At 42.5% G+C, this 14765-nt stretch overlaps 1 protein-coding gene across 12 annotated transcripts in view; it reads left to right on the top strand.

Annotated features, from left to right (window-relative positions):
* NRG1 (neuregulin 1) overlaps positions 1-14273 on the top strand; it is a 228141-nt gene extending 213868 nt beyond the window's left edge. For 6 of the 12 annotated variants that reach the window (XM_059156384.1, XM_059156382.1, XM_059156383.1 and 3 more), the window contains 3 exons: positions 842-972; positions 1754-1960; positions 4688-14273. In XM_059156384.1, coding sequence (XP_059012367.1) covers positions 842-972; positions 1754-1960; positions 4688-5339 — 990 coding nt within the window. In that variant the 3' untranslated portion in view covers positions 5340-14273. Of the gene's footprint in view, positions 1-841; positions 973-1753; positions 1965-4156; positions 4299-4687 lie in introns of those variants that run through there. The other 6 variants (XM_059156389.1, XM_059156388.1, XM_059156385.1 and 3 more) reach the window with 2 other exon arrangements.
* The last annotated feature ends 492 nt before the right edge of the window (positions 14274-14765 follow it).

Here is a 14765-nt window from a genome sequence, read left to right as displayed (position 1 = left end):
TTTTACAGCCCACGGCCCCTTGCTTATAAAGTGCCCACTTCACCCGAGAGTACTCCTTTCCATGCCTGTTTCCATTTCTCAATTCAGTTTGGTGTAAAACGAACAGCATTTCAAACACAACTTCGAAATGTATCTCTTTCACTGATTGAAGGCTTGTGCCTTCAATAGCTTGTGCTATTTGGTGATGAAAATAAGTAGAGTCTACTTGCGCTACATATAGGCCTTCTGTATATTGTGTGCTTTGTCAGGATGTGTGACCTTAACAGCTTCTCTAAGTCCTTCAGTTCTCTCAGTGGCCTCGTTAGCCTTACCATGGACAACAATTGAAAATTTCAGTGCTATCATCAGGGCAGCATGGGCCCTTGGAAACTGAAAAAGAAAAGTAGATTAAAACTACAGAGATTGTAAAAAAAAATTTTTAAATTAAAAAAAATATATCCTCTCCTGACTTGAAATTTGGGATCTCTATGCTTTTGTTTCCTTCAGCCGTCTGTTAATCTTCTTCACCCACAACAACTATGACAAAAACGAACATGGGGCAGAGATTTATCTTGAATTCCACCTGCATTATTGGTTGGAAATAAGATAAAAGACCTAGGTCTGTTTCTGATAGGATGCAGTTAAGATCGCAGAACCCACACGATGTGTGCCTCCAAAGGATGCTTCATTAATTTCATTTACTGAATTGAAAGGCCATATAGCCAGGAGGGGATTTGCCATCTGACCATTGGCGAAATAGAATGTATCATGAAGTATATGTCGAAGAGCAGGTTTTGTGTGTGATGATGATGATGTTCCTGATTAATAGGAATCTTCAAGTTGTGTCTCTTTGTTTATCCAGCAATACGTATCTAAAAATGTCATCTCTAGTGAGCATATTGTTGAGCGAGAAGCGGAGACATCGTTTTCCACCAGTCACTACACCTCAACAGCTCACCACTCCACCACCGTTACCCAGACTCCAAGCCACAGGTATGAGAATGAAAACCATTGCAGGGCACTACTCCACGAGAGAACTTCTAGACCTTGCCTTTTGCTCTCACTGCCTCAGAAAGGAACAGGAGACACATAGGAGGCAAGGACGTATAGCAAAATGTATAATTTGGGACAAAAACGGACTTCGGACATCAAGTGACTCTGCCATTTAATTGCTGTTTAAATTGCAGCCTCCCATTTTTTCAGTGCTGAAAGTAAAAATAATACCTACTCACAGGATTGTTGTTCCCCATTTTAGAGATTGTCTTTATTCATGCCTGACTACTCATTGAATTGCTACAATAGAAAATGTCTGTCCTAGATGCTCTATAGTAATTAGAAGTTCACCCCTTCCTGTGACTGGGCTGCCCTTGGAAATGTCCAACAGCTGAACTTAACCTCGGGGATTCCCGTGTGAGAGCATGCTACCAAGGGCAACACGGGGCTGCCCAGTGTAGCTCATGGGCCAAGTGTCTCCTTAACCTAAGCCACTCGAGAACAGAGAGATTGTAAGAACACTTAGTACACACTGACATTTGGTAAATATGTGTTGAATGAATGAACAAGTAAATAAACTCTATCCTTACAAAGCCAAACAAAATCAAGATCCTCTCTAGAGCAAGTAAGACTAATTCTATTCTGAGATGAGTAATGTTGTCATCAAATGCTGATAGACCGAAGCGGAATAGTTACCAGATCACTTCCTTTCATTTCCACTTTTGCAGATCCTTAAAAAATACATATGTATCTCTCTTTGCCTCTCCCGTTTCCCCTCCAGCTGGAGCAATGGGCACACTGAAAGCATCCTTTCGGAAAGTCACTCTGTAATCATGATGTCGTCAGTAGAAAACAGCAGACACACCAGCCCAACTGGGGGCCCACGAGGACGACTTAATGGCTTGGGAGGCCCTCGCGAATGTAACAGCTTCCTCAGGCATGCTAGAGAAACCCCTGACTCCTACCGAGACTCTCCTCATAGTGAAAGGTAAAACCGGAGGGTAAAACTACCACAGAGGAGAGAGCACCCCAGTAGCAGAATCCCCATGAGCACCTGTGGTCTCACCTACAGAACTCTGCTCCAACGAGACTAAGGGGCGGCAGTTGCCCCTTCCAGTTCCCTAGTTGATGAACTCATCTTTTTGTTTGACTGAACTCATTTCTTCTGAGCTGCGCGCATTGTCCCTGACAGGCGACAGATTCTTAAGGAGCAGGACTGATTTGACGTGTCCGGGGCAGCTAACCCAGAGGTGGCAGCTCTGACCTGAGGCTCACACCCACTCTGAGCCTCTGTTTTCTCCGTTGTAACTTTAGAGAGATGGCACCAGTGTTCGAGAAGGACCCTTCTATAATTCGAATTTGCCGAGTTATCCGAATTCCGGTCTAGCTGGTCTCGTGAACTTGGGTGCTAAGTTTTTCTTACCTTCCAGCCTCTGTTAAATCAGATCAAGGGCTGTGCCATTGCTGACTCTCATGGGGAACTGCTTGCATTCCACCATATAGTATCCCTTTTACAAAATTCGAAAAGAAGGGACGAGTAAATCTTTTGTATGCTGCCGACGCAGTCTTCGCAGGGGGGTTTCAAAGCAGATTTTGCTCTATTCCAGAATGTTCTGGCTTTCTTCTGGGGATACCGCACTGGGTTGCAGGGGGGTGGGGGCGGTGGCGGCGCAAGGGTTATAGACAAGGTAAAATCAAAAACAGAGGGAAGGAAAGTAAGAGACGCTTCATAGGAATACTGAATTCATAGATTCTCTTTATTCATTTTCACTTAAATTGGGAGAGAGTTACAGCCAACCAGCATTTGTGGCAGGATCAGTAAGTTGTTACTTGTTTGTTTTCAAATCCAGAGGGATACTGCCTGTTTGTTTACTGTATGATGATCTCAGTGTAATCCTTGGCCACTTGCTGAAAGGTTTACGTGATGTCCATTCCATACCTAGTCACGTGGGTAGGGATAATGCTAATGGACCCGTGCCACTCATGGACTGGCTGGGAAGTCCTTGAAGTAAGGAAGTAATGAAGGATGACTGGTTCTGGGCCAGCAGGTCCTGGAGAGCTTGCTGATCTCTTCTTCGAGGGTCTTTACCCCAAAATGGGATTTCAGAGCTTTTTGGAATGAGAGGTTGCTCTGTCATTCATCTGTGAAAATGTAGGCATGGTCCCAAACTGGTTTAAAAACCTCAGTCTTAAATTCATATAATTGTATCTTTATGTATTAAGAAACTCTATCTTAATCCAGTCTTTTTTGGGACCGGAGAAAGAGGCGAGGGATCAATTCTGTCTTCATCACTCCATGTGGTATTTCTCTCGAAAGGCTGACATTTTCCTGCTGTGGTAGGCTTCCGTGCACACCACAAATACTATCTAGGACCGCAGAATCCACCTGAACCTTGAGAGCTTGGAGAGAAAAGATGAATCACCTTTATGTATTGGCTGAATCTGGATTAGCACTTCTCAGAGAGCTTAATTTAAGTATCCCCAGAACAGAAGTTGGAGCCTCGAGCCCCAAGTATTTCCATCTCTAAACACCTTCCTGTTTTAGACACAGCTAGACCTCACATCCGTATGACTCTGAATCATGGCAGAAGAGCAGGAAAGTTAATAGGATTTCTGTTCCTGTTAGCTAGAGTTCGAATAACGGTGTCCTGTGTCATCACAGGTCTTGTCAAATTAGACTCTGTGAATGCCAACGTGAAGAAAAGAGTGTTTTGGTGCTATGCATTGGCAACATTTTTATCAAAGTTGAGAAATGTGACTCTGAGTAAGCCACATCTTCTTCAGTGCTAACTCAGGCCTTCTTGTTCTGGAGAAAGAAATCATGACATGGTTTTTTTAAAAAAATGCATTCGATGTCTTGACAATGAGATTTACGGAGCACTACTGGATATAACGTGACGTGAGGTAACATGGTACAGCCAGCCCTGAGCAGTCACAAAAGCTAAGCCAAAGACTGATGAAGCCATGGGTTTTTGATGAGAGGTAGACTGGAGCTTGGAAGTGCCTAGGGCGCCAACATAAGGTTCTCTCTGACTTGTTTCTAAATGTCTTGGTCACTGGGATGGAGAGTTGCAAATAGAATGTTAAAAGTAGTAGCATTTCATGGAAAAACTGAAAGCACTCAAATGTGTTACACTGTTACCAGGAATAAATCTAAGTTACTATGCTCTTTTTTTTTCATAAGACATAACCTTATAGCTGAGCTAAGGAGAAACAAGGCACACAGATCCAAATGCACGCAGACCCAGCTATCAGCAACTCATCTTAGATCTTCCTCCATTCCCCATTTGGGCTTCATTCTCTAAGACCCCTTGGCCTTTAGGAAGGTATAGTATTTAAGTAATACTTCTTTCCCTTCCAAATCCCTGTGCCTTGGTCCTTGTACACTGAAAGGTTTCCAGGACCCAGTGCCCTCTTGTCCTGACTCTGATGCTTTTATTTAAAATCACGATGAACTTGCAAATCCCCAGAGCTTGGATGAGTTAGGCAATCTAGCTGATCTTTGCATGTACTCCCGTGAGGAAACTCTTGGCTACATAATTCTAGATTCCAAGGGTGCCGAATGTCCTTAGTGTTAAAAATCCAGAAGTGTATATAATGCATAGAAATTCTTTGCTTTCTGAATCTATGATATCATGCCTTCTGTCCCCTTACCCTCCCTACTCTCTGCCTTTTCTTATGTCACACTCATGCGGGGTATTCTGTGCTCACACAGGTATGTGTCAGCAATGACCACCCCGGCTCGTATGTCACCTATAGATTTCCACATGCCAAGCTCCCCCAAATCGCCCCCTTCGGAAATGTCTCCACCTGCGTCCAGCACGACGGTATCCATGCCCGTCATGGCAGTCAGCCCCTTCGTGGAAGAAGAGAGACCTCTGCTTCTGGTGACACCACCAAGGCTGCGGGAGAAGTATGACCATCACCCTCAGCAGTTCAACTCCTTCCACCACAACCCCGCCCATGAGAGCAACAGCCTGCCCCCTAGCCCCTTGAGGATAGTGGAGGATGAGGAGTACGAAACCACCCAGGAGTACGAGCCAGCTCAAGAACCTGTTAAGAAACTCACCAGTAGCCGGCGGGCCAAAAGAACCAAGCCCAATGGCCACATCACCAACAGGTTGGAAATGGACAGCAACGCAAGCGCTGAGGGCACTAACTCAGAGAGTGAAACAGAAGATGAGAGAGTAGGGGAGGATACACCCTTCCTGGGCATTCAGAACCCCCTGGCAGCCAGTCTTGAGGCAGCACCTGCCTTCCGCCTGGCGGACAGCAGGACTAACCCAGCAGCCCGCTTCTCGACGCAGGAGGAATTGCAGGCCAGGCTGTCTAGTGTAATCGCTAATCAAGACCCTATCGCTGTATAAAACCGAAATAAACACATAGATTCACCTGTAAAACTTTATTTTATATAATAAAGTATTCCACCTTAAATTAAACAATTTATTTTATTTTAGCAGTTCTGCAAATAGAAAACAGGAAAAAAAACTTTTATAAATTAAATATATGTATGTAAAAATGTGTTATGTGCCATATGTAGCAATTTTTTACAGTATTTCAAAACGAGAAAGATATCAATGGTGCCTTTATGTTCTGTTATGTTGAGAGCAAGTTTTGTACAGTTACTGTGATTGCTTTTCCACAGTATTTCAGCCAAACCTCCCATATATTCAGTTTTCGCTGGCTTCTCGTGCATCGCATTCTGATGTTGATGGGATGTATGATTTGCAAGACTTGCAACTGTCCCTCCGTTTGCTTCTAGTAGCGCCCGATCAGTACATCTTGTAATGGCACATCCATCGAAATACTCTTCTCTTTTGTATGAAGTTTTCTTTTGCTTTCAGTATATGAAACGAGTTGTGTCTCCTCTGCCAGCCAAAGGTTCGCTTCACTGGGCTCTGAGATAATAGTAGATCCAACAGCATGCTACTATTAATTACAGCAGGAAACTGCACTAAGTAATGTTAAATATTAGGAAGAAAGTAATATTGTGATTTAAAAAAAACTATATTCTTAATCAGAAGACAGCTCGCTCTCGCGAAAATGAGCTACCATTTGCTTTATTTGGGTTTATTTTTCTTGACAAAGAGCAACAGTTTGGGGGACTAGCATAGAAAATGGGTTCTGGCCTGCTTTTTGGGGTAAGCCCATTACCTTAGCAGAGGACTCCACCTCAGTTTCTGGGGGAATGACACAGCAGGTCATCTAGTTGAAAATCAAACCGTGGCGGAGAAAGGTGCAATCGTTCCTGACTTGGGTTTCTCGCTGACTCGGGAGCTGGCCATTGGTTGTGTCTTATCAGCTCATGAACAGATGTGTTACGGCACAAAATGACCATGAAATGACGGCACACTCAGCGTTTTGTGTGAAATACTTCTGCCGTGAAATACGCCTGCCGTATGCGGTGGTGACTAGACATCCTAGAGAAATAGGTCTGTTGTAGAGTGTTTAGAAGGAGTGAGTGTGTCTAGAAGGCACCAGTGTGACTTGGGTGTGGTCTTAAATAGTTGTGTTGCCCACGCCTTTCTCCTCATGATTTTCCTCTTGTTTTTTCAATGTTGCCTCGATCAGGTCATAACTATGCATGAACATTTTTGTCAGGAATGGCCAACTTGCATGTGATTTGTGATTGGCAAGAGCCTTCCACAAGTGATGAGTCATCAGGGAATGTGGACGGTGTTGGGAAATTGCACCTTTCCTTGCAGAAGTGACCCCCACCTGTGTCCTGGCCTCTCCATCTGCAGCCTGTATCATCCGTTCCCCACCCCCTTTCTTATCTTTTGCTTTACTGTCACGAAACAGGTATGAAGATGGGTCTGGGCTTCACCTGTTCTCTCTGATTGTAAGTCCAAGGAAGGCCTATAGGCATTAACATTTGGAATAAATGCTAATTCAGGAAAATAAGGGGATTTTTAAAAAACGCAGCCCCCATTTTACACCCTGCCCGACATCTGTCAAATCAGGCTAGAGCTTTACTTAGATTCCCAGTGGCCTCCTGGGGTCCATAGGGCAAATGGGAAAAAGGTTGGCAGGGGGTTGCAAATACCAAGCGTGAAGTCACCGAGAGCAACGTTTGCAGGTGAACTGGATTGAGATCTAGATCTTCATCGAATTAGATCTTCATCAAATGTCTGTGTTCGAATTCTCGGGAAGAAGGAACGTGCAAGGAGGTCTTGGGAAAATGTGGGTTGGACACGAGTCATGTCATTAAGCTCCTTTCATGTTTCTACAACCCACAGAGATGTCTGTCTGCAGGTCCGTGAAGTTACTCTGAGTATCTGGTGGCCTGAACCGTCCCTCGTTACTCACATGCCACTTTCTCTGTGCTCTGTCGGGCTGCCCGAGTTGCTCCGATTTCCCCGTTCTGTAGAAATGAGTAAGCTCCTGGCAGGGGAAAGAGGACCGTCCACCCGAAGAGGTCCTTTAAATTATGCTAATATTGCCTTTGAAGGCCTTGGCTTATTCAGAGACTATGTCAATAAAGAAATTTCTACCTTTAATGGAAAGTCTAAAATTTCTGTTGCAAAAATCTTAGGGCATTGGAGTCATCCAATGGCCCATTGTGGAGAATTTCTGGAATAAATGAAATCTTCTGCTGAGAGGAACCAACATTTTCCTCACTATGAAAATTTCTGTATACCTTTTCAGGTCACAAATATATAGGGACATTTAGGACAAGAGGACGTTTTCTTTCCAGCTTGATTCTGGTCACTCAGAGAGGTGGCATATTTGCTGGGATAGCCTTTCCTTCTGTAGAAGAAGAGTTTCCCCTGGTAAGAAAGGCCAGCTGTCTCCTCAGGGCTACCTGCTGCCACCACCAGCTTTGTGTTCCAAGGGACCGCTCTGTGATGTTTAGTCACCACATGGCTCTCAACCATCCCTGTCTAGAAACTCAGGTGGTGGGGTGGTAATCCCAAGAAGGGGTGTAGACCCATGCTCCCAGCCTGTGGCCAGCTTTCGGGGGTTTTCAGGGGTGGAAATCACCCAGAAGTTTGACAGCAACTGTGTTTCCTGGGTCTGAAATCGTATCCCACCAAGGGGTAGTGCAGTACAGGCGAAACTTCTTTTCTCACTCAAGATTCCTTTTCCATCCTATTCGCCCTTCTTGCCTGGTATGACTTGTTTTGTTTATTTTTTTCAAGAGTGCCTGGACAGCCTCAGGCTTTCCACCAAATGGCACTCTGCCCGAGTATATGTGAATGTGTCCCAAACACCAACAGACCGTATCTTCCTTGTTTAAGTGTGACTGTCTTGATAGAGATGGAGTCTATCCAGGGTAACTTGCTCATGAGTATTCCTTTTTTTGGCCTGAGTTAAAAGGTGCATGGATCATAGGGATGAAAATCAGGAAGGCCTGGTTTTATCTTTTAGTACTAGCTCCATTCCACCACCCACAAAGATTTCTATCTGCAGAGACCCGTCAAACACTGCAGAGAAATGCAGGCAAAAGGAAACGGCCACATTTCACGAGTTCTATTATATATTCTTTTGTAAATACACATCGTACGTTACTTGGATGTTTTCCTAAATCATTTTACTGTCTTTATGAGTTAATGTCCATTTCTTACTCTCTTGACTGTGTAACATTGTAAATAACATAATGTCCTTTATTATTTATATTTAAGCATCTAACATAGAGTTGTTTTCATATAAGTTTAAGATAAATGTCAAAAATATATGGGTTTTTTTTTTCATTTTTCTTTGCTTTAAAATTATGTATCTTTTCCTTTTCCTTTTTTTTTTTTTTTAAGAATAATTTATTGTTCAGGAGAAAGAATGTATATGTAATTGAAACTATTTGAAGAATGCACATTTGAAGGCCCTGAGGTACTGATAAACTAAAGAATTTATTATCCAAAATACTAAGCAATAAGTAATTGTGATTTATTTAAAGTTTTGTTCATTTTCCATGAAAGACATACTGCAATAAAAATGCTACTCTGTGGAGGCGTGGGAGTGTTGCTCAGCAGACTAACGTTTCAGTCTGTTAGACCAGCACCTTGCCGCTGTGATAGTTGTATTAATGTAGGAACATGTCTGATGGACCCCATGACCATCTCCTCTGTCTCTTGCTTTTGCCAAACTGCCTTTTCTTCTCTCACCTTCTGCCTGTTGGTTCTGCTCACCACCGTCTTCCATGTCCAAGGGGCCACAAGCAAGCAATACGATGTCTTCTTCCCCTTCTCCTCACCCCCCAATAACGTATCAGAGAGGATGTCTTAGGGCCTGATTGCCTGGATCCCAGTTGTTATTTTGTAGGGACTGCAAGAGACTTCTTCAGACCAACGGTAATGTCAAAGTGACAATCCCTTGCAATTGTGACAGGGGAACCTGTTACCTGGGTTCAAGTAATCCAACGGCCAACAGGGCCCAAGAAGCAGCCATCAGAACCTGGCCATGCTCAGCTTTCCTGTAGCTCTGGTAAATTTATTTTCCATCAGGCCTATGATTTATGGATTCAGGCCCACGATTTATTGATTCAGTTTTGAGAGAAGATAAGGCTAAGTTGGATTCTTTCCCCTTGTGGTATCAATAAATCAAACGAAATGCCCATCTTACTGCTCAGGGCAGGGCCTATGCATGAGAAATTTCCCACATTCAAAGATTTAGTCATAGAAATGAGGAGATAACTTTTCTTGTTGAAATTAGCCGAAACAAAAGCCATATTTTAGCAAATAGATATTTGCATGGGTAATACTTTTTATATATTTCAAGCAATTTACTCATTATTCTAGATAAGATTAGGGCTTCTAAAGTATGTGAAATAGAGCTCAGCAATCCTGTGGGGGTACACAGGGGCCTCCGCTGGAGTTTGAGGGTCCCCGATGCGTGCCATCAAAGGCCACCTTCATATACGTACATGATCCCTAATACCTAGTAAGAGCTCCACTGGTGTCATTTCCCAAACAGTCTGGATGTCTAAGAGATTCCAATAGTGGCCTTTGACTGTACTAGTTCTTATTATTTACATTATGAACTTTTCAAAACAATCCAGAATCCTCATATCTGTGATATGTGTCAACTTTGGCTTACATAGACATACGCGCACACACACACAATTCCTCATACACACCATCCTGAAGCCGCCACATCCGTCTCCCTTGTCCACTCTAGCCAACCAGCCATTTGGCAAATCAAGGAGTGCACAGAATATTGAAAAATTAAAGACTGAGATACTTCCTGTATCTTCAAGTTGAAGCTGAGGCTTTGCCCACCCCCTCAAACTGAAAACTACAAGCAGCTGTCTTAGTAACGTACGTTAAAATCGGATACCTAACATATATTGATATTTGAGGCAGAAGCTTATGGAGTGGACCGTGGTACAGAGAGAATGAAGATTATCCGAATATCTAGATTATTACCGCAATTCTCTATTCACTTCAATGCTGTAGACTGGAATGTCAAACCCAGGCCAACACCACCTCGTAGCCTAATGTCTGGGGAGGACATCCTTAGACTACCCTGCTCTCTCCCCTGATGATGAATGGCAAAAGGGCCTGATGCCAGGGATTGGGGGTTCAGTGAGGCAATTCTGAAGTCTAGAGATTTAGGATGCTGGAGGGAGTGGAAAATTTTGATGACTTCATGTGAATCACTTTGTGGTCTATCTTGGGCTTGCCCTTTCTGAAGCAGAATAAAATAAATTTATGGAAACCATTACTCCAAAAGACTGATCTGGTAGGCAATAGAAATGCTTTCAGTTTATGTAAGACAGGACCCTCCTGCTGCTACAGTAAGCCACCATATTCCTCTCTTTAAGGCTGTGGTTGGACAGAGAAGCCAGACCCAATCCCGCATGTCCCTGTGGGCTCCTGTGCACAAACTGCGGCTGTCATTGCTAGACCTCTCTGGTGAGCTGTTGGGTTTGAGCTCCTGTGAACTTCAGAACATTGCTTGGCATGGGGGTTGCAAAGGGATTTTGTTACTTGGAGGAAACCCATCATGATCCACCTGATCTTTTTAAAAACAAACCAGAAGAGACCAGTAATTCATAAAAGGAGACATAGAATAGGGTAGGAGTTCTATCGTTTGCTCCCATCAAATGTATTTACTGGACAGAATTTAATGGAGGAAGCGACTCTCTTCCCACCCCACAACATGCCAAAGAGGCTAGAGAATTACCATCACAGATACAAAATCATTCATTGCTTATGTACAGGTTTGCGCATATGCGGAGAAATAATCTATTATGCATAAATAATATTTTATAATATTTTATGGTTTAAAATATCCTTTTCATTTATAATCCTCTTAAACCCATGGGCTGTTGATATGATAAATAATGAGGAAATTTTAGGTGCAGGAAAGTTGAAAGTGTTTCCTAGAGCTACCCATCTAGTAAGTTACAGAGATAGCACTTGTACCCAGGTTCTCTGACTACAACTCCTACTTGTACCCATTGCACTCCTTCCCTCCGCACTCCAGATTCAACAAAGGCTGCTGTTTTCAGCCTTTCATTGCCTCGAGGCAAATTACATCGGAAACCAAGTTTCTATTTCAAAGAATATGAGCTCCTTTGACTTTGGTTCAGGTTACCTCCGAACCCAATTTTCTTGACTTAGTGACTATGCACTTTTTTCCTAAACACAGCTTTCTAAGAATATGAAGTGTAACCATGGGAATGAATTCTCCTGTGTGGGTAGCATACTGCAGTGAAACGAGGAGGGGCTTGTGGCCAGCACTGTCCCCAGCACTTAGTAGCTCGGCCCGTTGGAGCAATGTCCCCTCTCCGAGCTTATTTCTTGATCACTAATACGGGAATCCAAGTGACTTTACAAGGATGTGGTGTGTAACGAGGCTTACACTTGAATACATGTAAGGAAGCCATACATGTCTAGCACATAGGGAGTGTTCAGAGGTTACCTTCTCTTGGCTCCTCCCCTCCAGCCCCCAGCTCCAGGTTTTTAAGTTTTGGAGCCTGTGCTTCTCAGTTCCAAATGATACACTCTACATTGCACAAACTCATCGCATAAATACATTTGAGTATTTCTCCAATCTCATGCCAATAGGCAAATTCCTTTTTAATGACAACTGTATATTAAGCAGCAAAATCACTAAATAGCATTTAAAGTTGTAACTTAAATAACTTCTTTATTTTATGTTTGCTTCTTGTGTAGTCACACTGTTTCACAAAAAGCCTGTAATTTTTAAGGGCTTATTTCATGAGTGTTTCATTATAATTTCACAGAAATTTACTGAAACATAACTCTTTGTAGAGTTTTCAGAATACCATTTTCAAACTTCGTTGCAAATGTGTAGTAAGATGAGCAAAACATGATCTTAAATTGATAGGATATCTGTGCACACCCATTTTCCTTCTCTTGCACCCAGGAGGCCCTGACATGTTTCATTTTTTTTTTCCCCAAAACAATACAATCTAGGCAAAGTCCGTATAGTGACAAAGTTAGAGGAGTCAGGTCTCAGATTAATTTCTAAATGGAAGAAACCACATTGGTTATGGATGTTCCTCGTCTCTTCCCATGATCTATCCAATAAGCAATTTTTCAGGTTCTACTCACTCTTCATGCATAAAACAGGATTCTTTTTATGAATAATTTATAGATTGAAGCTTTTGGATTCAATACCTTAAAATGTCATCCTACATTAAGAGTGGTGGGTGACTCGGCCTCATGATATTCATCACCAGGCTTGTGATGTAGTTAATATAGTTCTGTTGCTAATGGCAAGAGAGTCTAATATAATTGCCCATACATTATCCTTCATTTAAATAAGAATGTATTTTGTTGAAAATATTCCTAACTCTAGCTCCCTTTAAAAATAATAAGTAAGGACACTTCCTAGTTTGTTTGTTTTTTTTTAAAGAAATAAGCTAGATGTAAACTTTGTATCGTGTTATTAGTTATCATCATACGTAAGCAAACACTTGTCTTCCATTCTTTGGCTTTCATTTGGTGGTACCTTCTTGCCCAAACTTGAGCCTTTCTCTTGAATAGGGTTGGGGTGGGGGGACTCTGGGCAAGTTTCTAGAGCCTTTCTGGTTTCTCACAGTCAGCCTGAAGTATACTTTCCATCTTCTTCAGATGAAGGGTCTTTATCAGTATTCCCTTGAGGAGGTAATAATGTAACAAAAGCATTTTCCCTTTTATCCTAGACCCTCTCCACTATGAAAAGGAAACCCAGAAAATGCTGTGTGTCAGAGCCAATTCCCAGTACCCAACTTCCTTCCGATGATGAAATGATTCTGCCCTCCTGAAAGAATCTCTCTGCAAAGATCCACCCCATCCTTCCTTCAGAGAAACCTTATTTTTGCAAAACAGAGACCTCCCTCAGTAACTTCTTACTTTTGAGCCCTTCTCATCCCTGATCTGATACCTCCGATTTCGAAAGATCTGAAATTGTAGGACAATATAACTTCACATTTGGAACAGAAATTATGGCGTTTGGGATTGAAGGACTTTCTAAAAATGAGAAGCTTTTCTTGAATTGTTGCAGGCCCTTTAGAAAATTTTAGGGCAGAGTCAGAAAGCATTACATCTTTTTCAGTATTTGCTTGACTAAAAGCTCTTTCACAATGTGAAAAGATGCTAATTCCCTCCGCATTTTGAGGTCTGCCCTGTTTGTCTGAGGAGTTAGATCTCTAGCCATGAGTGTGAGGAAAAGAACTGTGGGCCCTTCCCATTAAGCTGTTGATGCAGAGTTAATGGGACTTAGGGTACCACTCAGGGTCAAACTCATGTCAGTTATCCAGCAAAGGAACAGCTAAGGGAAAATATGCCCTCGTCTAATTAGGAAAGCCACACATTACCCACCAAGCAAGCCAGAACCTGAGCAATATTCTAGATTTCTTCCTCCACATCTAACTGGTGACAATGGCTTGACATGTCAAGCACCCCCACCTCCTGCCTTGTACCACTGGCGCCCTCTTCTTCGCTCACTGGGTCCCATTCGCCTCCTAACTGATCTGCTTCTTTCAGTTCCTCTGAGACATCCTTCACATTTTGCTGGAAGCTTCTCTCTAACTCACAAAACTTGTCGTGCATTCTCCTGGCTATAACCCTTCCACAGCTCCTCACAAAGCTTGTCTCCTTGGCTTGACATTGGCTGTTCTCCACAGGCTGGCTTCTGCCAAACTCTTGTAGCATCTCTCAGCTCACCCTTCACTCCACCTTGTGATTTTCTGTTTTCCAAGTATACCACACCAGTGTTCATCCAACCCTACTCATCGGCGTACCGACTTCATGACTATTACCATATTCATGTACCACCTGTATTATTTTTTGCATATTGTTTTTTTCCAACTGATTGCATTTTTAACTAAAATAAAGTCATTTGAAATGAAACTCTGTATTGATGCTATGAATGGAAAACTTCAACTAGTTGCCATAATCAAAATAAAACTGCAAAAGTCAATATAACAAAAATGAAACAATATAATTAAATTCTAACAGGGTATTGTTGCCTGCAAAGTAGCTGAGCTGAAGCCTATTCTCTAACAAAAGGGGAGATCAGCAAGTGTTGGTGAAGTTGGAAATATATTCAGAAACAGAAAGATTTATTCCCTGACTTAACTGGAATTAAGAAGGAGTCGACAGGAAGTCACTTCTACGGTTTTATATTATTTAATATACTAGATCCTAAAATCATTTTGGATGCAATATTTGGTCACACTCATACCTTACACAACCTGTAGCATTGTGCTTGTCATATGGCCCTGCCTGTGGGCGCACCATTTTGTTCCACAGGAACTATTTTCTCCCTTTATCTTCCTGACAAACTTCCACTACCCCTTCTGTGGATGGAGAGAGTGTCTTTGTCTAGGAGTCCTTCCCTGA

This window comes from Mustela lutreola, chromosome 18 (assembly GCF_030435805.1).
Source record: "Mustela lutreola isolate mMusLut2 chromosome 18, mMusLut2.pri, whole genome shotgun sequence".
Lineage (NCBI taxonomy): Eukaryota > Metazoa > Chordata > Mammalia > Carnivora > Mustelidae > Mustela > Mustela lutreola.
Note: the sequence above shows the minus strand (reverse complement) of the source record. Positions and strands in the feature narration are given on the sequence as shown.